The 20,750-nt window shown below is 45.3% G+C and overlaps 1 protein-coding gene across 1 annotated transcript in view; it reads left to right on the top strand.

Moving 5' to 3' along the window:
* LOC115078026 (elongation factor 2-like) overlaps positions 1-16,517 on the top strand; it is a 262,581-nt gene extending 246,064 nt beyond the window's left edge. The window contains exons 14-15 of the mRNA XM_029580602.1: positions 4,362-4,494; positions 16,141-16,517. Of these exons, the coding sequence (XP_029436462.1) occupies positions 4,362-4,494; positions 16,141-16,334 (327 nt within the window). The 3' untranslated portion in view covers positions 16,335-16,517. The remainder of the gene's footprint in view (positions 1-4,361; positions 4,495-16,140) is intronic.
* The last annotated feature ends 4,233 nt before the right edge of the window (positions 16,518-20,750 follow it).

The raw sequence follows: 20,750 nt of genomic DNA, 5'->3' as shown, positions 1-20,750 counted from the left end.
TTTATGTTCCGGTCCTTGTCTTCAGCATCCAGACCCAAGACGTCCATTCGTTGTCGAAGTCGATGCCTCTACGATTGGAGCACGAGCCGTCTTAAGTCAGTTTTCTCCAAAGGGTAAATTGATACCTTTTTAATTCTACTCACACAAGTTCTCTCCTACAGAGCAGCAGTACACCGTTGGTGACCGAGAACTTCTCGCTGTCAAGTTGGCGCTCCAAGAGTGGCGCCCCTGGTTGGACGGGGCGTAACACAAATTTATCATTTTCACCAACCATAAGAATCTTGAGCACCTTTAAGAAGCTAAACTCTTGAATCCTAGGCAAGCCCGATGGATGCTCTTCTTTGAACGGTTCAATTTCGTTCTACCTTATTGCCCAGCTTCCAAGAATCTCTGTGCTGATGCACTATCAAGATCCTTCAAACCAGAGGATGTTCCTGATGTTCCCAGACACATCATAGATCCTGCCTGCGTATCCCTTGCCGTGACCACTACAGTTCCAGTTGGGAAAACCATCGTTCCACGTAGATTATGTGAATGAGTTCCAAAATGGGCCTGTGATTCCAAGTTGGCAGGACACCCAGGTCATGCCAGGACCTAGAGATGTTGTGGAGATATTACTGGTGGCCCAACATGGTGCAAGACTCTCGTAACTATGTAGATTCATGTCCCGTCTGTGCCCAACAGAAGCCGCCTATCAGTTGGCGCCTTGGGGCCTACTCCAACCGCTCCCAGCACCTACCGAGCCATGGTCCAGTATCTCAACGGACTTCATCACAGATCTGCCTCTGTCCCAGAACAATACCATAATCTAGGTCATTATCGAGCGTTTTTCGAAAATGGGTCAGTTCATTCCCTTGCCGGGCCTCCTATCGGCCCCAGAACTAGCCAAGTTGTTCCTAAAACGCATTTTCTGTTTCCATGGACTCCCAAAGGAAATTATATCCGACCCAGGACCACAGTTTGCCTCCAGGTACTGGCACTCCCTGTGCAAAAGGTTTAAGATTGCCTTGAATTTCACGTCAGCCTATCACCCACAGGCCAATGGACACGCTGAAAGGACCAACCAAACCTTGAAAACTTTCCTCCATTCCCATGTGAATGACCAGCAGGACAACTGGTCTGATCTGCTACCCTTGGCTGAGCTATCGCAGAATACCCACGTCACTGCTGCCACCAATGTATCCCCAATCTCCATGGTATTCAGACGACAACCTTGGCTACCACTTCCAGTTCCTTCTGACTGTTTCTTCTCCAGCTGCGCAATCCATGGCCCACACCATTCATCAGGTGTGGAATCACCGCTGAGCGCTCCAAGCGTACTTCTGATGCCCATAGACGTCCCGCTCCACTCTTCTATCCTGGTCAGAAGGTGTGGTTAAGCACCCGACACATAAGGTTGAGACTTCCTTCTCATCGCCTGGCTCCCAAGTACATCAGCCTGTTTCCAGTGTTTCGAAGAGTGGGAGCAGTGTCTTATCAGCTCCAGCTACCTCATGCCATGGGTATCTACAACACATTCCATGTCTCTGGTGAAGCCTTTGATCTTATCCTGGCCCTCTCATAGAGATCCTTCACCTCCACGGATCTCTACCGAACCAGACTCGTCACTCCAGGTAAGAGAAGTCCTCGATGTCCGTCAGCGTCGAGGTAGATGGGAATACCTCTTAGCCTGGGAGGGTTATGGGGCCGAGGAGAACTCATGCGAACCCTACCACAACATTCTCGAAGCTCCTCAGAACCTTCCATAGGAATTATCCTGAAAAGCCACGGCCGCGTAGAGGGAGGCCTAGAAGGGGGTTACTGTTACGCGCCCCGTCAGCACCTGGCCTGCGCAAGGGCCTGCTCACCTCGCTACCCTCCTTTGCAGGTCACGGGTTGGCCTCCCCAGTGGCAGCCACAAGCTCCTCCAGGCCTCAGTGACCTGTGGTGGCAGTCGCCGAGCCTTCCACTGCGCACCAGGCCTTACGCCAGAGTTCGGCGTCTCCAGTGGCGTTGGCCATGCCCCTACTCACACGCGGACCACCCGGCCTCTTGTAGGACCAGGGGCGGGTCCTAGCTCCACGGCGCGCCCTGATTGAATGTTCAATATAAGGAAGTCCCTGCCTGCACTTCCTTGCCTTGGCAGTTGGGTCGACACTGCATGTGTACTAGTTTGCCTCTGCGTTCACAGTTTTGTTCCAGTGTCCTACAGTTCCAGCCTTGTTCTAGCATCCTACTGTTCCAGCCTTGTCCAGCATCCTTCTGTCCTGTCTCCCCAGGTAGTACTGACCTCAGCCTGCTCCTTGACCATTCTGTCCACTGCCTGGATCCTGACCTCTGCCTGGCTTGTGACCTCATCTGACTTCTGGAAAGGAATGGAGAATAAAACAGAGAATATCATAATGCCTCTGTATCGCTCCATTTTGCAACTTCATCTTGAGTACTGTGTGCACTTCTGGTCACCAGATCTCAAAAAAGATATAGCAGAATTAGAAAAGGTACAGAGAAGGTAAACCAAAATGATAAAGGAGATGGAACAATTCTCCTGTGAGGAAAGGCTAGAGAGGTTAGGACTTTTCAACTTGGAGAAGAGACAGCTGAGGGGAGATATGATAGGGGACACACAAGGGACACACAATGAATTTACTAAGGTGTACATTTAAAACTAATAAGAGAAAATATGTTTTTACTCAATGCATAATTAAGCTCAGGAATTCGTTGCCAGAGGATGTGGTGAAAGTTTTGAGTGTAACTGTGTTTAAAAAAGGTTTGGAGAAGTTCCTGGAGGAAAAATCCATAAATTATTAAGGTGGAGTTGCAAAAATCCACTGTTTATTCCTGGAATAAGCAACATGGAATCTATCTACCCTTTGGAATCCTGCCAGGTACTTGTGACCTGGATTGGCCACTGTTGGAAACAGGATACTGGGCTTGATGGACCCAGTATGGCAATCTTATGTTCTTATGATATATGAAATTATAAATAGGGTGACTGTAACTTTAAAACAAGTTTGCATGCGAGCGATCAAACGCTGGAATTTTAAATCATGCATACAGTTGCGTGCATATGATTTAAAGTACACCTACCACGTGTAGGCATATGTTTGCTCCTAATTTTAAGCGGTTACTCAATGAAAAGTATTTCATGTATCTTCCTTAGGACTTTGTCGGCATTAATGTGTGCAGTTAAATGGATTTTAAAACATGCTCGTGTGAAGGACATTCCCAGTTTTACCATTTAGTCTATTAGTTTGCCCAGTCCATCTCGAGATCATTCAAACGCCATTAGTTCTTCAGCCTGCACTCCCCGCAGCTGACCCAGACTCCTCACCCAGTAGTTTTAGGCCTAAATAGAGATGTTTGCAGACTTATACCTCATCAAGAGCAGAAGTAAAAATGCATGGCTAACAGCCCACCACGTGCTGTGGCAACTGGATTTAAAATTTGGATTTACTTGTGTAAATTTTAGCACCGCACTGGAACGTTCCTGCACGCCTTGACTGCACCCCTTTATATTTTACGTGGATGCGCGCGGAATTTGCAGCTTTTAAAATACACATTGCTCACACGGCCCAGATATTCATGTATATGGGCTTTTAATGCAAGCAACACTTTTAAAATTCACCCCTAAGTTTATGTTTTAAAGTTTGATCAGTGAACTTCACTTTAGCATTTGCTGTCCTGTTTTGGGGCAAGGCCAGGAAGGATAATACTCTCAAAATCTCCAGTCACATCTGACTTGATTTAACCAGACTATTTTCATATATGTCAGAGAAAGAAGGAAGGGCAGAGGTAGGATTCTTAGACTGAGAGGAGGACTATGTGGGGGATGACAAGGGAAATGGTAAACAAATAGTTTTGTTCAGTAGTCACTGAAGAAGGGATTGGGGAAGAGCCACTGATAGTTGCCGGGGATACATAAGGTTGTGGGGTTTGTATGAAAGTAGCAAAACCTTGAAGTGGGCAAAGCTATAAAACTAGATGGGGTACATCCTAGGATATTACGTTCAGAGAGGTTCTAGCAATTCCACTAACAGATCTGTTCAATTAGTGTGCAAGACTGGAGAGATTTCATCCATCTTCATAAAAGCGTCAATAGGGAGAAGTCTGGAAACTACAGGCCAGTTAGTCTGACTTCGGTGGTAGAAGAAAAATAATGGAGACTCTGCTAAAAAAATGTGGTGAAGTATCTGGATTCCAGCAGGTTGTAGAATCGGACTGCATGGTTTTACCAGAATATTTTGGGCTGTGTTCACTAAATATTTTTGCTTTGCTGGGATATTGGAAGGAAAACCTTGATGATTTAGGTTGTCATTTCCTATGCATAAGACATGGAGAAAAATCTGAACTGTGTCATCTACTTTTCTATTTGTTTTTTATAGTGCCCGGAACAGGTGGTTGGAGGCATCTATGGTGTGTTGAACAGAAAACGGGGTCATGTCTTTGAAGAATCCCAAGTAGCAGGGACGCCAGTATTTGTGGTTAAAGCCTATCTTCCTGTAAACGAATCATTTGGTAAGAATTTCCTTTTCTTTGTTTGCTTTTGTAGTTTTATTTGCTTTTACTCTGTAGTCAAAAAAAGCTGTTACAGCAGCAGTACTTGTAAAAAAATAAGTATGACTGTCAATTAAAACAAGCCCCATTTATGCCAAAATGCTCTTTTTGAGAACTACTGTGGTTGGACAGTCCTGTATAAATTATTAGTGAGAAGCTGGGTACTGCCTCCTAACAACAAAAAAGCTGCTAAAAATTCAAAATATGGACTCTTGCAGCCAAAAATGCTGTAAGTCAAAAAAGGAGAGCGCCAAAATGAGCAATATTTAGAGAGGAAATCACACAGTGTGCATTAAGATTCTAAATGCTGTTTCCCTCAGGATTACGGCTGTGCTCTTCCAGTGATTAAGCTTTTGGAAGCACACACTACACCAAACATCTGCAGCTCAGCAGCAAACCATTACTAGAGTCTCTAATTCTTGACTGGCTTCCTTCACAAAAATTCTTAACACTCATTAAATACTATATCCATCAAACACAAACATTAATTATTACCCACAGAACCAGAATAATCCAACACAAAAACAGTCTGTCCACATTAACTAAAACAAATCCAGCATACTGTTCAATCCCACCAGGACCAGAATATAGCGTCAGTTAATCTGAGCTGGTTATGTATAGGCAAATTTTCAGCTGAACCTAGTCAGCTAGATTTTTGTCTGAAACTTTTCCTAGATTTAACCAGCTAAAATGTGAGTGGCCAGATTTAGGACAGCAATTAATTTATTTAATCATTAATTCTTTAAATGTATAAACCGCTTATACTGCAAAGGCTCAGTATAATATACAAAAAGTAGAAGTAAAATCATACATCAATAAAAAACAAACATCTTCAATCCACAGATAATAAAATCAGCATAAAATTATAAAGTAAATAGTAAATAAAATAATGAAACAACTGAGATTTACTATAATCTAACCAAATAATCTACTGAAGGACACTAGAAAACAACTATTTTTGACTTGCAAAAAATGCAGAGATCATTAATATTTCTGAGATATACTATAAGAGAATTCCAAAATTTAGAGGCAGCCACAGAAAACATTCAAACATAATTCCTTACGAGCATAATTTCTTGGAAACCAGGGACACAAAGTAAATCCATTTGAGACAATCTTAATGTTCCAGCTGGAGAATAATGAACAATTTTTAAACTCAAATAAGAAGGTGCCATACCAAGAAGAACTTTAAAGCAAATAACTGCCATTTTAAACTGCCAGTGGTAATGAACCAGAAGCCAGTGAGGTTGCCTGACCATTAGGGAAACACTCAGTCATTTTAATGCCACATACAAATCTCATCGCAGTTTTCTGAACCAATTGTAAGCAAAATAAAACCTTCCTTTTGCTGCTAGAGCAGTTCAGCAGATAAAATCAGAGAACTACAAACATTTTAGTGAAATTATCATCAATACATAGGTTGGTGCAGCCCAGGCAATTATTTATTTATTTAATAGATTTTATATACCATTGTTCATAGTTACATCACAACGGTGTACAGAGAGATTATATCTAAAATAATTGTGTTATCCATAGTATAATAAAATACAATAAAATCAACATTTATAAATAGCTACCTAAAACAAATCTAAATCAAAACTTCATATCTATATTACATAACAAATATGGTTCAAGCTCTAGATGTAAAAGCTTGCTCAAAGAGCCAGGTCTTTAAACCTTTCTTAAATTTCTTAAATTCAGTTTCAAGCCGCAGCTCAGATGGTAGAGTGTTCCATGTATTCGGGCCTGCTATTGAAATAACTCTATCACGAACTAAATCAAGATGTGCAGTGTTTAATGATGGAACCGAAAGAAGTCCTTTATTAGCGGATCTTAAGGAACGATGAGGTGTGTGCATGCGGATGGAGAAATTTAACCAATCAGACTTATAACTATAAATCGTTTTATGAATAATGCAGCAAACTTTGTATAGAATTCTCTGTGTGATGGGTAACCAATGTAGACTAATCAGAATAGGAGTGATATGTTCACGTCTGTTACAGTTAGCGAGTACCCGTGCGGCTGCATTTTGTAGTACCTGAAGCGGTCGAAGTGTAGATTGTGGTAGTCCCAGCAAAAAAATTACCAGTATTTCTCTGTCTCCCATAGATAGTAGCAGTTCTGGACTGGTGCAGCAGGATTGCAGCTCCCAGGTGTTGGTCTGCAGCTTTCCCTAACAGAGTGTATTTTAGTTCTGCTCTGGCTGCTTTCCCTTGTTGAGCAGGGTTTTGGCTCCTGAGGCAGCAGTTTTCTGGCTTTTCCCTTTGCTGAGCAGACTGGATGGGCATTTGGTCTTTTTCTGCTGCCATTACTATGTTATTATGTTTTGAGCAGACTAGACCAGGCTCCCAGGTCCTGCTCCTGGTTGCATAAGTCCTGTTGGCCAGCTCCCAGGATCCCAGCAAGGCCTGGTTGAGCTTGGGGTGGTGTGTGAGCTACAAAGGGGTTCTGGCCACCCCTCTCCTACAGGGGTTTCTCCCTTTCAGACCCAGCCCTTTTCCGCTCCCTCTCCATACTCTTTTTGTTGTGATAGCTTATTTGAAAAAAAAAAAAAAAGTCAGTGGAGAGAGGAGAAGTTTGGTTACAATCCTCAGGCTGGTAGCAGGTTAGGATGAGTGTGCTGGCAACTGTCCCAAAGTGCATCATGCAGGTTTGATCATGGGGAGGAGGGGTGGGTCAGAGCCTGGCACCCTGCCTCGGGCCATTCTACGAGCTCTCTTCCAATAGCCCAGGCCATAAATGTATTTTTCTTTATGGCTGGAATGCACGGGGGTCCCATGGAAAAATAGTAATGTCTGAGAAGGGTTACTAGTATGGGGACTGTGGGAGCCGACACGTGCAGTACAACTGGCTCCTTTTAACCTACATGTGATGGGGATTCAGAGTCCTTGGTGGGAGAGGAGGCAAAGAATTTATCTGAGCCTCCTGTAGACAGCAGCAAATTTGTCATGGTGTCAGAGGAACAAGCCAGGATAGGTTTTTCAGCCCCCCCCCCCCCCCCCCCAACCTCAGCTGAGGGCTGCTCAGTGAAGAGAATAGACGCTATTTTGAATTTTTCCTGTGGCCCATTCCCATCCTCTGGGCTTTCTATTTTTCCTATTCTTGGTCAAGGTGGACCTTTGGCGTTATTCTGAGAAGGGAAGTTAAATCAGGAGCCCCTCCAGTCATCCTTTCTTCTCTTCCAAGTTACTTTTTCCCTAGAATCTTTTGTGTGTTTACACTAGGTTTTCTGTGTTAAACAGAGGCCTGGTGGGGAAGGGGCCAAAGGAGCTATTCCTAGCAACCCTTCTCGATTACTGGCATGGTTAAAAAGGTGAGGTGAAAGAGGCTATTTCAGCCAAAAGATCTTCATTCAAAATTGGAAGAAGTATCCAACAGAAGAAAATAGGATAAAGCAAAAGCGTTGGCAAGTTAAATGTAAGACACTGATAAGACAGGCTAAGAGAGAATTTGAAAAGAAGTTGGCCATAGAGGCAAAACTCACAGTAAAATCTCTTTTAAATATATCCGAAGCAAAAAGCCTGCGGGGAAGTCATTGACCGTTAGATGATTGAGGGGTTAAAGGGGCACTTAGAGAAATTAAGGCCGTCGCGGAAAGATTAAATTATTTCTTTGCTTCGGTGTTTACTGAAGAGGATGTTGGGGAGATACCCATTCCAGAGAAGGTTTTCATGGGTAATGATTCAGATGGACTGAACCAAATCACGGTGAACCTAGAAGATGTGGTAGGTCTGATTGACAAACTGAAGAGTAGTAAATCACCTGGACTGGATGGTATGCACTAGAGATGTGAATCGTGTCCTCGATCGTCTTAACGATCGATTTCGGCTGGGAGGGGGAGGGAATCGTATCGTTGCCGTTTGGGTGTTTAGAATATCGTGAAAATCGTTAAAATCGTGAACCGGCACACTAAAACCCCCTAAAACCCACCCCCGACCCTTTAAATTAAATCCCCCACCCCCAAATGCCTTAAATTACCCTGGGATCCAGCGGCGGTCCATAGCTAAATCGGGGGAAGGGGGAGGGCAGGAAAACCGGCACACTAAATCCCCCTAAAACCCACCCCCGACCCTTTAAATTAAATCCCCCCCCCTCCCGAACCCCCCCAAATGCCTTAAAGTACCCTGGGGTCCAGCGGCGGTCCGAAACGGGCTCCTGCTGTTGAAGCGTGTTGTCTTCAGCCGGTGCCATTTTGCAAAATGGCCGCCGCAAAATGGCGGCGGCCATAGACCAACACGATTCGACTGCAGGAGGTCGCTTCCGGACCCCTGCTGGACTTTTGGCAAGTCTTGTGGGGGTCAGGAGGCCCCCCCAAGCTGGCCAAAAGTCTCTGGGGGTCCAGCGGGCGTCCGGGAGCGATCTCCTGCCGCGAATTGTTTTCCGTACGGATAATGGCGCCGGCCATACGCGTATGGCCGGCGCCATTTTCCGTACAGAAAATGGCGCCGGCAGGAGATCGACTGCAGGAGGTCGTTCAGCGAGGGTTCCGGACCTCCGCTGAACAACCCCCTGCAGTCGATCTCCTGCCGGCGCCATTTTCCGTACGGAAAATGGCGCCGGCCATACGCGTATGGCCGGCGCCATTATCCGTACGGAAAACGATTCGCGGCAGGAGATCGCTCCCGGACGCCCGCTGGACCCCCAGAGACTTTTGGCCAGCTTGGGGGGGCCTCCTGACCCCCACAAGACTTGCCAAAAGTCCAGCGGGGGTCCGGAAGCGACCTCCTGCGGTCGAATCGTGTTGGTCTATGGCTGCCGCCATTTTGCGGCGGCCATTTTGCAAAATGGCGCCGGCTGAAGACAACACGCTTCAACAGCAGGAGCCCGTTTCGGACCGCCGCTGGACCCCAGGGTACTTTAAGGCATTTGGGGGGGTTCGGGAGGGGGGGGATTTAATTTAAAGGGTCGGGGGTGGGTTTTAGGGGGATTTAGTGTGCCGGTTTTCGGCCCGTTTCGGACCGCCGCTGGACCCCAGGGTACTTTAAGGCATTTGGGGGGGGGGGGGATTTAATTTAAAGGGTTGGGGGTGGGTCTTAGGGGGATTTAGTGTGCCGGTTTTCCTGCCCTCCCCCTTCCCCCGATTTAGCTATGGACCGCCGCTGGACCCCAGGGTAATTTAAGGCATTTGGGGGGGGGGGGGTTCGGGAGGGTGGGGGATTTAATTTAAAGGGTCGGGGGTGGGTTTTAGGGGGTTTTAGTGTGCAGGTTTTCCTGCCCTCCCCCTTCCCCCGATTTACGATTTTTTGACGATAAATCGGGGGAATTGGTATTGTATCGTGGCCCTAACGATTTTTGACGATTTAAAATATATCGGACGATATTTTAAATCGTCAAAAAACGATTCACATCCCTAGTATGCACCCTAGGGTTCTGAAGGAACTCAAATGAAATTTCAGATTTAAAAATGTGTAACCTATCATTAAAATCATCCATTGTACCTGAAGACTGGAGGGTGGCTAATGTAACCCCAATATTTAAAAAGGGCTCCAGGGGCAATCCGGGAAACTACAGAACAGTTAGCCTGACTTCAGTGCCTGGAAAAATAGTGGAAAGTGTTCTAAAGATCAAAAATCACAGAACATATAGAAAGACATGGTTTAATGGAAAAAAGTCAGCATGGCTTTACCCAAGGCAAGTCTTGCCTCACAAATCTGCTTCAGTTTTTTGAAGGGGTTAATAAACATGTAGATGAAGGTGAACCAATAGATATAGTGTATTTGGATTTTCAGAAGGCACTTGACAAAGTTCTTCATGAGAGGCTTCTAAGAAAAGTAAAAAAAAGTCATTGGATAGGTAGCAATGTCATTTTGTGGATTACAAACTGGTTAAAAGACAGGAAACAGAGAGTAGGATTAAATGAACAATTTTCTCAGTGGAGGGAGGTGGGCAGTAGAGTGCCTCAGGGATCTGTACTGGGACCCTTACTTTTCAATATATTTATAAATGATCTGGAAAGGAATACGACGAGTGAGGTAATCAAACTTGCAGATGATACAAAATTATTCAGAGTAGTTGAATCACAAGCAGATTGTGATAAATTGCAGGAGGACATTGTGAGACTGAAAAATTGGGCATCCAAATGGCAGATGAAATTTAATGTGGATAAGTGCAAGATGATGCATATAGGGAAAAATAACCCATGCTGTAGTTACATATGTTAGGTTCCATATTAGGAGCTACCACCCAGGAAAGAGATCTAGGCATAATAGTGGATAATACATTGAGATCGTCAGCTCAGTGTTCTGCGGCAGTCAAAAAAGCAAACAGAATGTTAGGAATTATTAGGAAGGAAATGGTGAATAAAACAGAAAATGACATAATGCCTCTGTATCGCTCCATTGTACTGTGTACAATTCTGGTCCCCGCATCTGAAGAAAGATATAGTTGCAATGGAGAAGATACAGAGAAGGGCAACCAAAATGATTAAGGGGATAGAACAGCTCCCCTATGAGGAAGGACTAAAGAGGTTAAGGCTGTTCAGCTTGGAGAAGAGATAGAAACATAGAAACGTAGAAATGACGGCAGAAGACCACCAAATGGCCCATCCAGTCTGCCCAGCAAGTTTTGCACTTTTTTTTCCTCATACTTATCTGTTACTCTTGGCTCTTAGTAACCGTTTGGTTCTATTTCCCTTCCACCCCCACCATTAATGAGAGAGCAGTGTTGGAAATGCATCTAAGTGAAATATCTAACTTAATTAGTTAGGGGTAGTAACCGCTGCAATAAGCAAGCTACACCCATGCTTATTTGTTTACCCAGACTAAATAATTCAGTCCTTGTTGGTTGTTGTCTGTATATAGATCCACTTTTCTTCATCCCCCCTGCCGTTGAAGCAGAGAGCTATGCTGGATATGCATCCATATAACGCCCATATTGACCTCACTTCACTGGCTCCCTATTACTGCACGTATTGCCTATAAATCAATGACCATCATTCACAAAATTCTAAACAATGATCATCAAGGTCTAAACACCCTTAACGTAACTCCTCAAAACCCCTCAAGAAACTTACGCTCCAATAACTCAAGTTACTTAAACATCCCCACCATCAAAGATGCACATCTGGCAACAACAAGAGAGAGAGCCTTCTCCATCGCCTCCCCCAAACTTTGGAACACACTACCTGAAGACCTGAGAACCCAGCACAACATAAAAACTTTCAAAAAAGACCTAAAAACACTATGGGGCAGATTTTAAAAGGCCCGCGCGCGCCGGCGCGCCTATTTTGCATAGGCCACCGGCGCACATAAAGCCCCGGGACGCGCGTAAGTCCCGGGGCTTTCGAAAAGGGGCGGGAGGGGGCGTGTCCGACGGCGTTCCCGAAACGACACGGCATTTCGGGGCGGGCCCGGGGGCGTGGCCTCCGGACCAGCCCCCGGGACCGGAGGATGGAGCGGGGCTGCCGGCCAACGTGCGCAAAGTTACGCCTGCTGAAAGCAGGCGTAACTTTGCCGACAAAAGTAGGGGGGGGGGTTAGGTGGGGGGAGGCGAAGGAAAGTTCCCTCCGAGGCCGCTCCGAAATCGGAGCGGCCTCGGAGGGAACAGGCAGCTCGCGCTGGGCTCGGTGCGCGCAGGTTGCACAAATGTGCACCCCCTTGCGCGCGCCGACCCTGGATTTTATAAGCTACGCACGTATCTTATAAAATCCAGCGTACTTTTGTTCGCACCTGGTGCGCGAACAAAAGTACGCAATCGCACAAGTATTTAAAATCTACCCCTATTGTTTCGCAAATTCTACACGGACCTTCATTCATCTGACCATACCAACTCTCAAATGAACTCTCAGCTATAATCTCCAACTAAACATGCTTACCCTCCTCACCCAACCTTATATTACCGACTGGACTTGATATGTTTATTTCTGTAAATGCACACATTGTTATAATGTTTCAAAACTGCTAAGAAAAATGTTCACTCTGTAAACCGTTATAATGGCTTTACTGAATAACGGTATATAAAACTCATCAAATAAATAAATAAATAAAATAATTTTTGACCTTATAAGTGATGAAAAGGTGTTGATTTGTATAATGGAGCTAGCAGAGTCTGCAGTGTACAAATCAACTCCTCTTTTTAGAATTTTCATCACTTATAAGGTCAAAAATTCTTTAATAATGTCAGTTTTACAATGGATACCTCTGAATGTGTCTGTAGCACACACCCCCTTACCCCGACCTACCTCCCAAAAACTCACTCCGAATCAAAGTGCCACTTACAAATAGTCCATATAGAGAGTATCAGAATGAACCCTTTAAAGAGGTTGTCTCTCTCTCTCTCTCTCTCTCCCTCCCTGATGTTCACTGGACTCCTGCACCTAACACAGAGCCAATACAAAGTGGCACACATAAGATATGTGTGTATTGCTGCTCACATGAAGAATATTTTATAACCTACACCCATAGGTTATAAAATAGCAAATATTTTTGTCACAGCAAGATGCACACATGTATTGGCACATGCATGGCCTTTTTAAAATCTACCCTTTAGCCAGTTAATGCTGAAAATAAGTGCTAACTGGCTGTCATAAGCCTGCCCTGTGAATGCCCAGCTATTTGACTATGCAGTTACTGTTATGCCCGCTGGCTGTGGCGGACCACAACCAGGGCCAACTACTCACCGGTGTGGTCAGGCCGCTTCCGGGACACTGACAGTGGCAGCCATCGCTGGGGTCACTCCCGCGGCCGTCCCTTCCACCGCTGAGCTGACAGCATCTCTGCCTGGCCTTCCTCCTTCTGTCGGCTCCTCTCCTGCTGGGCCTGCTAGAGCCGTGAGCTCTTCCTTATTCATTTAAAGGGGCCATGACAGGAAATTGTCGTAGCCCCTCCCTGGGACTCCTCCTGGTTTCCTCTATTTAAGGCAAGTTCTGCTCCTCAGACCTTGCCTTGGTTTCTTGGCTCCTGGTCCTGTGTTTCTTGAGCTTGTGTTCCTGTTCCTGCTCCATTCCTGTGCTCCGCTGCCTGTTCTCCTCAGTCCTGTTCCCGTCCTTCTGTTCCCAGCTTCTGCTTCTCTCCTTGTTGGACGGATTCTGGCTGTAAGTTATCTGTTTGTAAGTTATCTGTTATCTGGTTGTAAGTTATCTGTAAACCGACACGATGTGCAAACGGTTGTCGGTATATAAAACAAAATAAATAATTAATTAATTCTTCTGGCTCCGACCCCTGGACCGGCTTCCGACCATTCTTCTGGCTCCGACCCCTGGACCGGCTTCCGACCATTCTTCTGGCTTTGACCTTTGGACCGGCTTCCGACCATTCTTCTGGCTTAAACTTCGGACTGTACTCGGACCTTTCTACTGTGTTCAGGGGTCTCACCTAAGTCCAAGCGGCCTGGGTCCCTACGGGCTCAACCTGGGGGGACCACGGGCCTCCAGTGGTGAAGTACCTGTTAGCCACTGATTTGATCCGACCTCACCTTCCGACAGTTGGGACCTAGGAGGGTTTACTCTCTCAGGTAGCATCAACTCTACCTCGGACAAAGAGTCCACCTTCAGATCCGCAACAGCTACATTTGGATGCTCAGTGGGAAAAATTTTAAAATGCGGAAGTTTAACCAGCCAACTGCTTGAAACTAACTGGTTAAACCTTTTGAAAATTGATCCCCTTGTGTATTACTTTGGCAGCACATGTATAAATTGTCATGCCAATAAAGATATCAGAATCTGATTGTAGTGTTCATTACAGTAATATTCTTAAAGTACCAGCATTATTTTCACTTTAAATCTTTTTTGTTCTTGCTTTAAAAATGACAAATGTGTATAACAAAATGGGGCATAAATGTTGCATAATTTGTTTAGTATCTTCTTTCATGCAACAACTGATTTGAGGTTTAGATTCACTCCTTGGTACTGATAGATTTTATTACTGATTAAAAAAGGCAAATCCAATGTTGTGACCAAAAAGGTCACAACATTGGATTTGCCTTTTTTAATCCAATGTTGTGACCAAAAAGGTGGAAGGTCTTCATCAAATGACTTATGAGGAGAGATTGAAGAATCTAAATATGTACACCCTGGAGGAAAGGAGGAGCAGAGGTGATATGATACAGACTTTCAGATACTTGAAAGGTTTTAATGATCCAATGACAATGACAAACCTTTTCCATAAGAAAAAAATCAGCAGAACCAGGGGTCACGATTTGAAGCTCCAGGGAGGAAGATTCAGAACCAATGTCAGGAAGTATTTCTTCACGGAGAGGGTGGTGGATGCCTGGAATGCCCTTCCAAAGGAAGTGGTGAAGACCAGAACTGTGAAGGACTTCAAAGGGGCGTGGGATAAACACTGTGGATCCATAAAATCAAGAGGCCGTCAATAAAGAGTGGGTGGCTCGCCAGAATGACGGCTACTGCCTGGAGATAATACCCTTATTCAATAAACATACACATGGTTACTGTGACTCCAACATCACTCTAAGCTACAACAGCAAGAGGAAATGTGGAAAAAAGGATTCGCACTCACAAAGTGGGGAGTAGCTGGCTTGTTACTGCGGTTACTACCCCAAACCAAATAAGCCTGATACTTCACTTTCAATGCATATCCAGCATAGCTCTCTGCTTCAACGGTAGGGGAGAAGAAAAACTGATACTTCACGCATAGCTCTCTGCTTCAACGGCAGGGGAGAAGAAAAACTGATACTTCACGCATATCCAGCATAGCTCTCTGCTTCAATGGCAGGGGAGAAGAAAAACTGATACTTCACGCATATCCAGCATAGCTCTCTGCTTCAACGGCAGGGGAGAAGAAAAAAGGATTCGCACTCACAAAGCGGGGAGTAGCTGGCTTGTTACGGCGGTTACTACCCCAAACCAAATAAGCCTGATACTTCACTTTCAATGCATATCCTGCTTCAACCGCAGGGGAGAAGAAAAACTGATACTTCACGCATATCCAGCATAGCTCTCTGCTTCAACGGCAGGGGAGAAGAAAAACTGATACTACATGCATATCCAGCATAGCTCCCTGCTTCAACGGCAGGGGAGAAGAAAAACAACCAATAAGGGCTGAATAACACAGTCTGGGTAAAACAAATAAACATGGGTGTAGCTTGCTTATTGCGGCGGTTACTACCCCTACTACCCCTAACTAATCAAGCTTGATATTTCACTTGGTTGCAGCTCCATCACTGCTCTCTACATTAATGGTGGGGGTGGAAGAGAAATAGAACCAAAGAGCTAAGAGAAACAGATAAGTATGAGAAAAAAATGTGAAGCTTGCTGGGCAGACTGGATGGGCCGTTTGGTCTTCTTCTGCCGTCATTTCTATGTTTCTATGTTTCTATGTTTCTAGTGAATTAAACTATTGTGAAAGTTTTGGGACTTCAACTAAAGTATTTTATGTAGCCACAAGTGTATCCTGGCTAGTAGCAATACAGTTTTCCACAATAAACTGTCTCAGCCTGCTATGTAGTGTCTATCCCTGGAGAATGAGGGTATTTCGGTTTCTTGTCTCTGAGAATGCTGAGTAGAATGCCAGGATGCTTGTTTTAGTGAAATGGATACATGAGCACCAATAGGATAGTTTTAAAATTAAAACTAAAGCTCCAAGCATGTTCAGCTAAGAAGGTAGTCAAGCAATGCATTTAGTGATATTTTCATTTTATGCCTATTTCTAGGTTTCACAGCTGATTTGAGGTCTAACACTGGTGGCCAGGCTTTCCCACAGTGTGTCTTTGATCACTGGCAGATTTTACCAGGGGATCCTTTTGAAAACACCAGCCGTCCTTGCCAAGTTGTAAGTGAGACACGCAAACGTAAAGGATTAAAGGAAGGTATTCCACCTTTGGACAACTTCTTAGACAAATTATAAAGCCATCCACATGAATCGGTGACCTTACGTTCCTATGCCTGTATTTCACCATGATACAGTATCTCTCTAATAAAAGATAAACCAGGAAGAAAATTATGTTGACTTCATGTACGAAAAGAAAAATTTAAAAAAAAATTGTAAACTTCCTCAAAAAGAAAAAGCAAATAAAAGATGTAAATGTTTTGGTGCCTTTGTCTTCATGCATGGATTTTATTTGAAGGAATCTGTAAAGATGTCACCTGCAGTATATTAGCACAACTGAAAATTGTGTGTGGCATACATTCAATTTTTCTTACTAACTTATTGCTTATTTTGTAAACATGTGAAAACTTATTGCATAGCAGAAGAAACATCTAGAAAGGTACTTATGGCAGAATACCAAAGCCTGAAATCAGTGCTCTGTTTTTATTCAGATAAAAGCCTCTCTTATTTCATTGTTAGAGGAAAGTGTTGCACTGGAGGCGGACCCTTGGCCTGATGCAGAGTTGGTACGGCCCTCTGGTCGGACCCAGAGAGCGCCTGCCACCAGGAGGCGGAGCACAGGAGGAGACAGAGGCTAGCTGGAGCTTCGCCAATAGCAACCCGGAGTTTCCGCAGGTTGAGTCCTTGGGTACCTGGGCCGCCTGGTCTTAGGTGGGACTCGCAGGGTCTCCCAGAGATAAAGTGCAGGAGAGTGCCCACCACGAACAAGGGTATGCGGTCAATATTCAAGCAAGCAGGTTCAGGAATCACAGGAGGCCAGAAGAGGATAGCGAGGATCAAGGCCAGAGTATCAGTCCAGAATGGTCAGCCGAAGCAGGGGTCAGTACCTGTAGTCAGTCCGGGAGTAGTCAGGTCAGGCAAAGGTCAAGTTCCAGGCAGTGATCAGACGTGGTCGGTGAACAGGCAGAGGTCGGATCCAGACAGCAAACAAATGAGGTCAGGAGCAAGCAAAAGTCAGTACCGTGAGATCAGTAAGAGAGGTACTACCAGGAAAGGAGAGACGCTGGAACAGGAAACACTGGAACAGGCAAACTACAGACACTGGAGTGTACAATCTGATTGCCAAGGCAAGGAAGTGGTATCTGACCACTTCCTTAAATCCTGCCGTCAATCAGGGCGCACCGCGGAGCTGGGAGCCACCCTTGGCCCTTTAAGAGGCTGGGCGGTCCACGCACACGCATGCCTAGGGGCGGCGCCAACACAATGGAGGCGCCGAGCCCCATCGTGAGGACTGGACGGGAGACTGTGAGCAGGGGAGCCAGGGACACCGCAAACTGGCTGAGGCTGCGGAGGAGAACCTGGAGCTCGTGGATGGGAGAGCAAGGTGAGCAGGGCCATCCGCGGAGCGGATGCGGCTGGGACACGCAACAGAAAGGTCTAAGAAATATGCATTATTCATTCTAAATTTATAATGGTGTGCCTGTTTTTATGTTTTTCATCTGTGAAGTGTCAGGGATCAGTCCTGTGAATGGTTCTGTTCAATATTTTCATACGTGGTATTACAGAAGGATTAGTAGAATTGATGTGATAATAAGATCTGCAATAGAGTATACACTCCTGATAGAGTAGACAAAATGAGAGATCTAAGACAACTCTGAGTAGTCATGTTCTTGGCAGCTAAGATTTAGTACAAAAAATTAGATATATAGAAACATATAGAAACATAGAAATGACGGCAGAAGAAGACCAAACGGCCCATCCAGTCTGCCCAGCAAACCTTCGCACTCTTCTTTTTTTCTCCTCTCTCATACTTAATATACATTTTGAATGCAGAAATTCAAGGGGAACAGAACACAATAGTGGGTAAGATACTGATATATACCAAACTGGAAAGGGAGCATAAGGTTATCGTATCCTTTGTTCCGTCAGGTTGTAAAACTGTGCAACAAGGGAGTGGCCAGAGCCAGTACAATACCAGAATACATAGGGAGAGGAATAACCAATAGAAAAAAGGAGGTGATAATGCCTCTGTACAAGTTATTGCTGAGACCTTACCTTGAGTATTATATCCAGTTCTGGAGACCGTACTTCCAAAAGAATAGAGGTAATGAAAAGGACTACCTAAATGATACAGAACCTGCAATAAAGCCCTATGAAATGAGACAAGAACCTAACATATACATCCCTGGAGCCAAGGGATGAGGTATATAATACAGACAGACATTTAAATATCTCAAGAGTATAAATATTGCACAAAAAGCAAACATTTTGTAGTGGAAAGGAAGGTCTAAAATACAAAATCATATGAGGCTCAAAAGAGGTAAACTCACATTAAAAAATATTTCTTGAACATAAAGTGTCGCCCTAGACTTTAATTTTCCTCTGTGTTTGTACACTTAAAATAAAGCCCTAGATTTAAATTTCCCTCTGTGTTTGTTGCCTCCATCCCACTCCCATCTCCCACCCAGGTACATTCTTTGATTTCTAGAGAATTAAGAGAGAGGACATTTTTCTCAAGAATTAAAGGATTTAGATAAAGAAGTAACCTTGATCTAATGAATAGATTAACTGTAGTTCCCTTGCAAATCACTGACTAATCAACATAAAATACACAAAATATATTTGAACAAGCCGTTAAGCCCGTTAAAACGGGCTACATCCCTCTGTCTCTCACCTCCCCCTCTTTCTCTCTCCCCTCACTCTTCACCACCCCCTCCCTCACCCACTCCTCCCCACCCTCCCTCTCCTATCACTCAGTCCCTCCCTCCCACTCAGTCTCACTCACTCACTCCCTCCCCCCTCTCTCCCTCCCTCTCACTCACTCAGTCCCACTCACTCTCACTCAGTCCCCACTCCCTCAGTCCCACTCCCTCCCTCCCTCTCTCTCCCTCAGTCCCACTCCCTCCCTCAGTCCCTCCCCCTCACTCTCACTCACTCCCTCCCCCCTCCCTCTCACTCACTCCAGTCCCACTCACTCTCCCTCAGTCCCACTCCCTCCCTCTCTCTCCCAGTCCCCCTCCCTCCCTCAGTCCCCCCTCTCCCTCTCACTCAGTCCCACTCCCTCCCTCTCACTCAGTCCCTCCCTCTCACTCAGTCACTCCCTCCCACTCTCTCTCTCCGTCCCTCCCTCCCACTCAGTCCGTCCCTCCCTCTCTCTCTCTTCTCCCTCCCTCGCTACCGCCCGCTACCGCCGTCGCCGCTACCGCCGTCGCCGCCCGCTGCCGGTACCGCCGCCGCTCGCTACCGCCGTCGCCGCCCGCTGCCGGTACCGCCGACGCCGCCATTTTTTTTTCTTTCTGAAGCTGCCTCAGAGCGACGTGCTCGCCCGCACATGCGCGGTAGAGCTGGTCTCTACTGCGCATTTGCGGGCCGTCGGTCACAGGCCATTTATAAGGTAGATGACTACTCCCTAAACAACTTTAAATATAATATCTAACAACTCAACAACAATATTAGAATACAAACAGCAGTTTAGCTGTGAGATGGAGGATATCCTGTCTTTTGCAGTGAGTAGCACATGTATGATTACCTAGTAGTTGGTGAAAGGTTATATGTGTGCACTTAGTACAAAGAGCATTTGGCTTTCTAAGAACAAGTCCAATTTCTGGATGCTAGAGTGGCAGACCTGGAGGAGCTGGAGCAGCCAGAGAGGTTCATAGAGGAGTATGAATATATTCATACAGGAATAGAGTAGTAAAGTCCAAACTCCAGTCTAGCAGCCCCTATGCTGCCTTGGAGAAGCAAGGGTACCTGGAATTAGAACCACCTTGGTGTAGCAGGAAGTGATCCTGTATCTGCAACCTGCTCTCAAGGCAATGCAGTATCCTCTTGCATCAAGCACTTGTGCCCAAGAGAGAAGCCTTAGGACCATCATCATAATTGGTGATTCGCTCATTAGGCATGTAGATAGCTGGGTGGCTGGTGACCATGGGGATCTCTTGGTAACTCACCTGCCTGGTGCAAAGGTGGCGGATCTCATAGTTCACTGTTGATTCTAGGGAAACTACTGCAGCAGTGTGTAATCTGAAACCAAACTTTATTAGAGAAAGACAGAGACAAAGGGACAGGGACAGGGACCGGAACAAAGGATGAGGAAATAATTTGTTCCGGGGAGTAACACAGGTCTACACAATCGTATTAACACCTAGTCACTCAACTTTTACAGCAGTGTGCATAACATTATATACCCTTCATACTGACCAATCAGAGCATATTCAGAGTGTTGTTTTTAGATAAGTGTGGTCCATTTGATTTGAGTATGTATTAGACCAATCAGCTAATGGGTCTGGGGTGTTGGCTCATTGCATTCCAGCACGTAGTCAGGATCCTCTGCTTTCTTTGTCTATAACTAGTATTCAGGAATACAGCAGAAAGAGGTGCCTCAGAAAGTCAGTGCATAATACTACATACATCCCCCTCTTGAAGGGTTATGCCTAGAAGCCCTTCACGTATGGGCGGGGCCGTGGGTGCCTGTCTTAGGTTGTCCCTTACATC

The sequence above is a fragment of the Rhinatrema bivittatum genome, chromosome 1 (assembly GCF_901001135.1).
Source record: "Rhinatrema bivittatum chromosome 1, aRhiBiv1.1, whole genome shotgun sequence".
NCBI lineage: Eukaryota > Metazoa > Chordata > Amphibia > Gymnophiona > Rhinatrematidae > Rhinatrema > Rhinatrema bivittatum.
This window is presented reverse-complemented; position numbering and strand designations above follow the sequence as displayed.